Source organism: Copadichromis virginalis, linkage group LG13 (assembly GCF_057382275.1).
Source record: "Copadichromis virginalis isolate Kocher_CV1m ecotype Utaka linkage group LG13, C_Virginalis_male_GT1.1, whole genome shotgun sequence".
Classification (NCBI taxonomy): Eukaryota; Metazoa; Chordata; class Actinopteri; order Cichliformes; family Cichlidae; genus Copadichromis; species Copadichromis virginalis.
In genome coordinates, this window is record NC_140630.1 from 24,445,408 (window position 1) to 24,454,860 (window position 9,453).

At 43.7% G+C, this 9,453-nt stretch overlaps 1 protein-coding gene across 2 annotated transcripts; it reads right to left on the reverse strand.

Moving 5' to 3' along the window:
• Nucleotides 1-433: 433 nt before the first annotated feature.
• b3galnt2 (beta-1,3-N-acetylgalactosaminyltransferase 2) lies at nt 434-9,238 on the reverse strand. 2 transcript variants are annotated; one of them, XM_085478141.1, is made up of 12 exons: nt 8,893-9,238; nt 8,215-8,341; nt 7,700-7,800; nt 5,625-5,824; nt 5,276-5,371; nt 4,183-4,293; nt 3,987-4,065; nt 3,323-3,506; nt 2,863-2,988; nt 2,508-2,667; nt 2,371-2,427; nt 434-1,425 (listed from the first exon to the last, which is right to left on the reverse strand). In XM_085478141.1, the coding sequence occupies exons 1-12, from the start codon at nt 8,999-9,001 to the stop codon at nt 1,288-1,290; spliced, it is 1,488 nt and encodes a 495-aa protein (XP_085334267.1). In that variant the 5' UTR covers nt 9,002-9,238; the 3' UTR covers nt 434-1,287. The 2 variants fall into 2 exon arrangements, with proteins under 2 accessions (XP_085334267.1, XP_085334268.1); XM_085478142.1 differs by lacking the exon at nt 8,893-9,238 and adding an exon at nt 8,451-8,877.
• Between the last annotated feature and the right edge of the window lie 215 nt (nt 9,239-9,453).

The following is a 9,453-nucleotide window of genomic DNA, read 5'->3' on the forward strand; positions in this document are numbered from 1 at the left end:
AAATAAAACAAACGACTCAAACTGTCCTCCATTAATAAAACATTCAGCATCATCTTTCATTATTTACCCCAAAAAATAAATTAATTAAAAAAGAAAGAAAATATACAGGGAGGAAATCTAATTGTGGGGACTCAGCATCAATCACATGGCTAAACAAACAGATCCCCCTAAAAGAAGCATGTGTCCAAAGAAGCCTTGGTCTTATCGATTACATGAAAACACTGATCAGTTTGGTGCCAACACATCCTCTGCTTCAAAACTCCAGCGCTGTTACTCTCTTAGGAGAAGAATAGGATTCCTGTTCCTTTTTAAGTGGGGAAAAAAAGGACCTGTGTGGTCCGTATCCAGTGTGGACTGAGCACAGCAGCATCAGCAGCGCCCCCAAGTTTACTGCGTTCATCGTTCCCAAAATAAACAACAAGTGAGCCATTAATCTCTCTTAAATGTTCTTTATTACCTTTGAGGAGGCTTTCATAAAACCGTGTTAAACGAGTGAGTCTATTCCACAGTCGCTCCAACTGCTTTGTCAAGTTCCCCAAAAAAATCTGTTAATATCACAAGTGTTAACATAGGTACAGTATGACGCCTAACAAATACAGTAAGGCCACATCACTATCTGCACAATAACAATTACAGTACAAACTGTGTGTGCGTCTGTGAGAAAGCCCATCATAAACCTACAAACAGTAAAGAAGATGAAAAGCTTCAGACAATAAATTTACAAAACATAGCAATGCAGAGGAATCATCATTAAAACGCCATCAAATATCTGCATTAAACCAAAAAAAGGTTCAGCTCTGTCTCCAGAGTACCAACAATTAGAATAAAGTACTCAGTCTCACAGCAATCACCCTGAACATGATGACCTTCACACGCTGGTATTGCACATGGTTCTTGTACCATCCCTGACAGTTACATTAATAAAGCATCTTTTCATCTGCAGTCTTCCCACATTTTGACATTTTCACATTTAATAACCGACTTCATGATACAAATACCGGCAGGATGCTACAGCTAAAGGTGAGGTCTTTTTTTCTTTAAGCTGCAAATGGTTTATGTTGTTAATATTACGAACCTGCAAAGTTTGACATTATTTTCCCTACAGAGTGTCCCACATTTCCAAATCTAAGTGTTTTTTTTTTTATAATATAATAATCATAATTCTAGTAACTGACAATGGCTCAGTTTAGTGTTTTAAGAAAAAAATATTACAGAAAATGACCTGACAGCTAGTGTCGAGTGCATTTTACCCACAGTGTCACGTAGTGAGTGTAGTGTGAACCACATTCAGTGGTCCCAGGGGCATCCACAGGGGTCTCCACAGGCTCTTTTCCTATCCCACAGAACATGCAGCTCCTTGGCCGTGTGCTGGGGGGACGACAGCATGTCCAGGTAGCACTCCTTCTCGCACAGCCAGCCGGGATCCTGGCAACAGGAAGGGGAATAAAATTTATTTAATTATGAGGCGGACGCTGGGTCACATTTCTCTCGGGTTAAATTGGCAGTATTTTATTTTGATATGCTCCAGGTTACAAACATTAAACCAGTTAACACAATTACGCCTTTAAACTGCGACTCCACTAGCAAAGCTTTTTTGCCGCATGCTCGTAATAAAAATGTTAAGCTGTAAAGCAAACCGCATATTGAATTACTGGTAAGAGAAAAACAATCATAAATGTTCATGCCACAGAAATCTCCACAGAAATCAAATTGTACGTGCTTAGCAGACTAAAGAACTCAAGGGTGAGAGGGGGTTTTATCATTTCAGTTCACATTTTTATTTCACGTTGTGTCTTTTGCTTGCAGAGCCTATTAGTGAGATGCTAAAGTTTGGCTAATGAAGCTCAGAGGACCAATAGTGAGTACAAAAGAGTGCAGTTTTCTTTTTGTTACGCAGTATGTAGCTTGCCTCCACCAGTGTGTGAATGTGAGAGTGAATGAATAGTGGCATTGTAAAGCGCTTTGGGTGCCTTGAAAAGCGCTATATAAATCCAATCCATTATTATTATTTGTTTTTCTCTTTGTCTGACATTGTTTAACAGCTCTAAGTCATATAAAAAAACAAAACAATGTGTTAATACACAGTATCTTATCAATATTGCTGTAAATTTAAGTACCATTTATATTTACAGCTTGAATTCAGCTGCCATTTATATTCTAAGAAAAATGTACACATTAAACACATTCATATCTGTACCTTTCTAACATTTCTTAATGCCAGACGCTGACCTTTATCAGTCTGACGTTGATAAGGGAAAGTGAAAGCACTGGGCTAAGTTGTATTTTATGCCAGTGTTAGACTGATAATAAAGCAAAACAAATCATTTATGTTTTACTAAAGCTGGCAGTTCATACCATTCAGCTTCTCACCTGATATTTCTGAGGCCCAACAGCTGCCATCCATATCCCCATGCTCACATCCTCTCCCTGCAACGAGACATCCAGGATGGGCTGCTCACGTTATGATCATGAACGTCGGACGCTCTTATTTAGCATTCGTACTCTACCTGGTAGGCCCTCAGTTTCTCTGCATTGTTGGCAAGCCACTGGACCAGGTCACGAGAGACCACATAGCCAGAGCCGCAGGCAAACGCCGGGTAGGCTGGACTCGCGTACTCCAGCTCCTGCCACTTCCCAATGCGATCCACTGCCCAGCTCTGCCTGAAACTGGGTCAGGATGGCAGAGACATCATCATCAAATACAGTCTCCATTTCAGGTGACCTATCAGCTTTTTAACCGTGCACAGCGTTCCCGTTTCTTCGCTCCAAAACTCAGCTGACAGCGCACTGAAGTTAAACTGTAAGCACAAGTGGACACAAAGTATACGCTGTCAACAGTACCGGACGCCGAACTGTACTTACTTCCCCCACCAGAAATTGCTGCGTTTGAGACCCTTGTGGTCAATCTTCATTAATACAGAGTCCACGTCGATGTAACAATCATCATCCGTCTTCAGCAGTAGATTAAAGTCAGCGTTTCCCACAGACCTGCCGGAGAGGGAATATGCAGCCTTAATTAAAGCCCACCCTCTGATTTTATACAATATCCCAGAGTGGATTTACTTTCAAATACCAGCGAGCATGAAGGGCAGGAGGTCTGCAAATAAGTATAACACTTATCACATCACAGCTTAAGACCACTCTGTGTATTTTGCTTTATCTGATGACTCAGAACTCTACTTCTTGACTGAGCGACTGCAGTCGTGATTTTAACAGTGAGACATTTTGAGGCGTCGGCACACTTTCATTTCAGGTTGCTGATTTCCTCAGAGGGCCCAGGCAATTTGGAGACAGAGAATCGAGTCATTAGCACTTGGCATACCATTTATAGAACTGAAGCAGTTTGGAAGGCACGTTCCTGTAGGTGTCTACCACATCTACGAACACCATGTCGCCATGCCTGAGGCTTTCCTCCTGCAAAGTGGCATCCTCCTCCCTCAGCCTGGAGGCATGGCGCTCCATCCTGGCTGGGCGGCCCCGCAGGAGCTCTGACAGACCGTCTCCATCTGACGCAGAGTGAGGAAAACATTCGGGGTAATCAGAGAAAAAGTTGTAATAGTTTTTGTGCAAATATTATATTTATTCAGCCCAAATTTTTTAATAACCTAAGGCGCTTGAGGTATAATAACTTTAATTACCATCGAGTAAAACGATATGAAAAAATGATAACGTTTGGCACAATGGACCATTAGTTCGGTTCTTCAGAGATGCTGAATGATGGATTTAATTTTGTTTTGCACAGATTTACACCAAATCTGCTCTTAAGATTCAAAATGCAAACACATGTAGGTAAAATCAATACTGGAACAGCCGGGTGTTGAGGCTATGAAAATGCTATTTTCTATTTGGAACATATACAAAAAGCCTGCAGCACGGTGAGCGGTGTTTTTCGAGCTCTTACATCTGGTCTGTTTTTAAAAATGTGGCTTTGATCACACAATTATCATATAAAAAAAGTGCAAAGTTTATTCTGCTGCAGGACTAACCATAGATAGTAAATGTGAAGCCTCCAGCCAAACCAGGAAATCCAAGAGCACTTCTATGAGGCAATATCCCCTCTGCAATCTGCAACTCCAAGAAAAAGAGCAAAAAAAAAAAGTTTTAAGTTATTGGAAACTTGAAAGAGGAATGAGAGTCCGTTATTCATATATCTCCTTCTAGATACTGTGTGCGAACACATACAGAAGAGATCTTTAGGACGCCTCCTCCATCACTGAGCTGCACGGAGGAGGAGTTGACTGTGGTCAGTGCGGCAGAGTCGAGACTCTCCCAGACGAGCGTCCCCTCAAACCCCTGGAATAAAGACAGATGTTATGGGTGTGCTGTCCAACGCCATCTCATCTGAATGATGTAATTAGCTACCATCAAGGACACTGCAGACTTGAAAACTTTAGAGTGGATTACATTATGCTTCGCTACAATGTTAATGAAAGATTAATTTAACATCCCCTGAACCTAGCCTCTGCTGCAGCGATGTACCGGTGTACTCTTGTACCCCTGACATCACCGCCAGGCGTACGTGCAGACACGGGGACGGCTTTCGCTTGGCGGTGCGTGTTAAAGCCAGGACATCGTGAGCATCAAACACTTTTTTATGCACTGATGTGTTGCTTTTCTGCATCAGTTCAGGTTGGGGATGTTTACTTATTCAAAGGTAAACATCAAATTCAGCGCGAGGTCACCGTTATATAAATATAAGAGGACAAAATGAAGCGAGGCTCTCCAAAATTTGGCTCTCCAAACAGATACTTATTCTATTTAACATCAACCTCAGTGAGTGAGCTCATACACATGAATGCCTTCATGTGTCCTCCTCTGATTTGGGGGGTTAACCTCTTTAAATCTGCATGTGGCACCCATTCACATTAATGATAAATCCCTTCTGTTAAATAAATTTATAAACTCCTGAACTTCCATAAGTCTCGTGTGTTTCTCTCTTTTCGTCTCCTCCACAGTTATCAACCCGAGCAGAGCTAATGAAAACAACCCAAAGATCCCTAGTTTGATTCCAGGAGGAGACACAAATCCCTTTGTGGCTGCATCAAGAAAATCCAGGTTAAAAAATAAATTAAAACAAATCTGTCAAATCAAATATGCAGAGCTACCTGCTGTAGTGACCCGTTGTGAATAAGAGCAGCTGAAGTAGCTTTCTAGTACTTAAAAAAAATAGAATAAACTAAAACAGCTTCTGAAGACTTATATTCCCGACTGGAGGACTTTTACTCCATTTTTCTTTAGTCGTGGCTACAGCTCAGAGGATCAGCGACAAACTGACCTTCGGCAGGATGAACTGCTCCACTGGTTTGTACCACATCCAGTTCACCAAGGTCCCCGTGCTAATGGAGCTGAAGCGAGCAGTAACCACAGCCTCCTGAAGAAGAAAGTGCAAAAAAAGAAATATTCAAACTTTTTATCCATAAAGAATTCACAGAGATGCCGTCCTCCATACTGAACACAGCCACACACTGCTCTGTCAATAGCAGGACTCTAAAATGAGCTGAAGTTTGTTCAACAAACAGCAGCAGCACAGAGTCCTCCAGCTGCCCTCGGGCTGCGTTTCTACCGAGCTCCACAGAAACGCAGCATACGCGATGCATTATGCTCACAGGCCAAAGCCACGTTACCTCCTGGTCCAGCTGGAGAAGCTTCACCGTCACGTTGCTCTGAAGCTCGGCTCGGGTCCCGCTGGGAAACACCCCTAGCCGGGTTATCACCACCGGGTGGAGCACCTTGAAGTCCAGGGCGATGGCAGACACGTCGGAGGGGGCGAGCAGCGAGGGATCAGACACCGTCACAATCTCCATCTCTCCGTCCCGGCCTGCCGCTGGGACACAGAGAGGGCAGCGAGTCACTGCACAAGCACACATGAAATTTATTACAATCCCAACATGCTGACTATCTTTCTTTTTTTCTCCTAGTGATGAAGAGACGAGAGAAAGCATTCGGAAAAAGCGGCGGACTCTGGGAAAGCTACACCATCAGCACTTTGAGGAGCCGCTTCTTCAGGACGGCTGTCTTCAAAGCGAGCCCCTGCTTGTGAGCGTGCTCTCTTAATTACAAAAGAGCAGTTTATTACCCGAGAGATCAATGAAAAGATCGAGGCTGTTAAAGCGAAGCTGCGAAGCCCCCCCCCCCACCCCTGCCCCGCTTTCACTTTATGTGCAGTCTACACAGCTTCTACAGCTCCTTCCAAAATAAAGACAATTAGAGGCGAAGAGGAGCAGAGGTTTTATCACACCAAACGCTTCTCACGTTAGCTGAATGGGACTGAGCCGCAGGATTGTGCTACCACTAAGAGACAATAGACAAATCATTTTGATCGATGCTTTATTCCCCGGAAACATGACAAAAATGTGATTATCAAACTATCATACATTTTTATCATTACATTTCTGTCGCTAAGGGTGTTTATGGGCAATTACTTCAATATCAAGCACCAACTATAGGCTGCATTGGGCATGGCTCATTAAATAGATCATAAATCAAACCATTATTTTTATTACTGGCTAGTGGATGAACATTCAGTCTAAAAAAAAAAAGAATAAGTACATAAATAAATAACACACACAAAAAAAAGAACTCAGTGTCTTTAAAGTGCTTGTTTTCTGTAATAGTTCAGAATTCAAAGGCAAAGACAAAAATCTTTAATTACATGTCAATCAGTCCATTCATCTCATGCTGTAGTGTTTATATCAGCTCTGAAATCTCAAAACCTTCAAACATCATTAAATATCTCACTATTTCTCCTGGATTCAAAGCGCGCGCGTACACACACACACACACACACACACACACACACACCTTCTGCCGGCAGCAGGATTACTGCTCTGAGAAGCTAATTAGCATTCACCTTATTGTAGTCCAAAAAAAAAAAAAAAAATCGCTGTGATGAACGCAGAGCAAACAAACACATTTCAGCGCCACAATTAATTGTCCACTTAACGCGCGCTTTGACCTGAATCCTGCGTCAGGTACCCCGACTGTGCTTAAAAAGCTGCCACTGCCTCTTTCTCTTCCAATCACACGGAGCATCACGCGCACCCAAAGCCTGCCTGCCATTCTGAAGCAAATCACGTCAACAACCAACAGCCATTAACGCAGTGGAGGGCAAGAGAAAGGGCTGGGGAACAAAAAAAGAAATAAATAAATATATATGTAACGCATTGCCATGACCCCAAAGGCCACTGTGTGAAAAGCCCATTCTGATGAGCTGTAATTATGTTTCCATGAAGGCAGCTTAACGCCAGTAAAAGTGGAGAAAGCCGGCTCAAGTGGACGGGCTCGGCGAAGGCGACAGACGTTAACAATTACTGCCAATGTTCAAAACTGACTGCGAGGGAGTTAAATTATTTCATATAGTGTCTGCTCTTTGTGCAGCTCTACTTTTCTAAGTGTTAAGCAGTTCTAGTTACCCCACCTCCTCTTCCCTCAGCCCTGCAGCAGTGAGCATTTCTGCTTTGGCCTTAGATATACAAAAGGAAGAGAAAGTTGTCCTTGAGCTGTGGGAACACATGAATAAAAAGGTGTTTCACTCTTTTTCTCAACAGCCATTCTTCTCATTCTCTCGACTCCTCTGCTGTTATCCTGCCTCCGCTCCCCTTTGACGACCGTGCACGCAAGCAACAGATTGCCGAGAGAATTAGAGCTGCAGTCAGATGCCTCTCCCCTCTTTTGCTTTTCTATTTTCCCCCTCTTTTACCTGGCTCGGTGAAGTTCAGGAGGGAGCAGGAGTAAGGATCTTCTCGGTCATCCTCTGGTATAGGACACCCATGTTCCCCCACGATAAACTTCACCCCCACTCTGGATGAGAGAAAACAACAAAAAAATATGTAACAACACCACAAACACTGTGACATATCCCCCCGTTTGTGCAATATTTGGCTACAAGATTTCTAAAGCTTGTCCATCTATCCACCCTGCGTTGCCATGGTTACCGGGGGGTTGCTTAAAGGCCATCACACCTTATCTGTGCTCGGATCGCTCAATGAGAAGGAAATGGACAAAGAGGAAGAATGAAAGAGAACAATATTGGCCGCTGGTCAGGTAAAGATAAAAGGCTTGATGGGGCTGTCAGTTATTTGCTGCCAGCTGCTGCTGGCTTCACCCCCCCTCCCTTTCTCTCTACTATATGAATTTGACATGGTGAGAAAAAGAAAGGCAAGACAAATCAAAACAAACAGAAAAGCTGTGAAGTTGAAGGTCCAGCCTGCTGACCTGTGCTGGAAGTGGGGGTGGTGTCTGAGGTATCCCAGCCAGGTCTCTCTTATCGCCTGTCGCAGTTCATAATGATGTCTTGCTGACAGCACCCCCACCAAAACTTCATAGAAAGGTAATGGCTCATCTGCATTGGAGACAGACATTTCACTGAAGATGACCTCACACAACAGCAGAGTACTCAAAATGTAAGGGCAGATGTAACATATGGATAAAAAAAAGAAATCTAACCAGACCTGTTTTCCTCTCATACTCAGTTTGCGGTGACTTACTGCGATGCACCCCGTGAAGATTAATGTCCTCGTGCATTAAAAGGTAGTTAGTCTACACTGATCTGATGGTGAAGCCGCTTCACACAGCCAGCGTGAGGGCTGATAATGAGTGATAACCCGCTTCAAGCAGCCACGGAGCACAGTAGTTGCACTGTAACACGGCGAGGGACTATCCCAGCAACGCCCCGCACTATTCAAATGTTACATTCACCTATTTTTCCTCCGTAAAACACACATTAGAAAACACTCATTACAGTCACTGCCGTTAACTACCTGTCCACACACACACACTAACTAGCAAACTACCACACCGGGGCGGTAAAGGCAAAGTTAACCAGCCGCTCGAAAGGAAAAAAAGTTGCGAAGCTGAGGAGGTAAAAGCCCGGGGTAGTGGCTAAAAAAGTACCCGAGTATGTGTTGTTGTCCAGCGGGGCGGAGGAGGGTCGTTGTGCCAACCACAAGTGCACCAGGACGGCGACAGCACAGGGAAGCAGAAAGAGCGCTAGCCTCCGCATGGACGGAGCCCTTCATTCAGCCGGAGCAGCCTTCAGCTTTAGCGGCGCGGAGCCTGCCTACCTTCCTCGAGCCGCACGGTGCTGCGCGGTGTGAGCTGCTCCGTGTGTGCGCTTCATTTCAGCTCCGCAGCTCTCCGCCGGGCTTTCACCACTGCCTCATGTCTGCCTCCGCTGCTCGATGAGCGAGACCAATGGGAGACGAGGAGCCCTACCGCGGTGCACTCTGGGAGGTGAAGTTCAACCCTGTAGCCAATCGAACGAGCCTTAAACTTGATATAGCAGTTCTCTAGGTTAATAATAAAAATAATAAATCATACAAATGTATGTTCTGGTCCTTTCTCAGCTTAATAAAATTACTTTTATTCTTTTGACATAGCTTCATTATTATCAATATTATTATTTGTAGGATTAATAGCAATAGTATTTAAAAAATATTAAGTATTACATTACTT

Excerpts from the sequence above, each read along its gene's own strand:
- b3galnt2 (XM_085478141.1), bottom strand. The coding sequence starts at position 9,001 with ATGCGGAGGCTAGCGCTCTTTCTGCTTCCCTGTGCTGTCGCCGTCCTG. Across the intron at positions 4,066-4,182 it reads GCGTCCTAAAGATCTCTTCT|ATTGCAGAGGGGATATTGCC; the intron begins GTATGTGTTCGC and ends TTGGAGTTGCAG. Across the intron at positions 1,426-2,370 it reads TTGGGCCTCAGAAATATCAG|GATCCCGGCTGGCTGTGCGA; the intron begins GTGAGAAGCTGA and ends TCCTGTTGCCAG.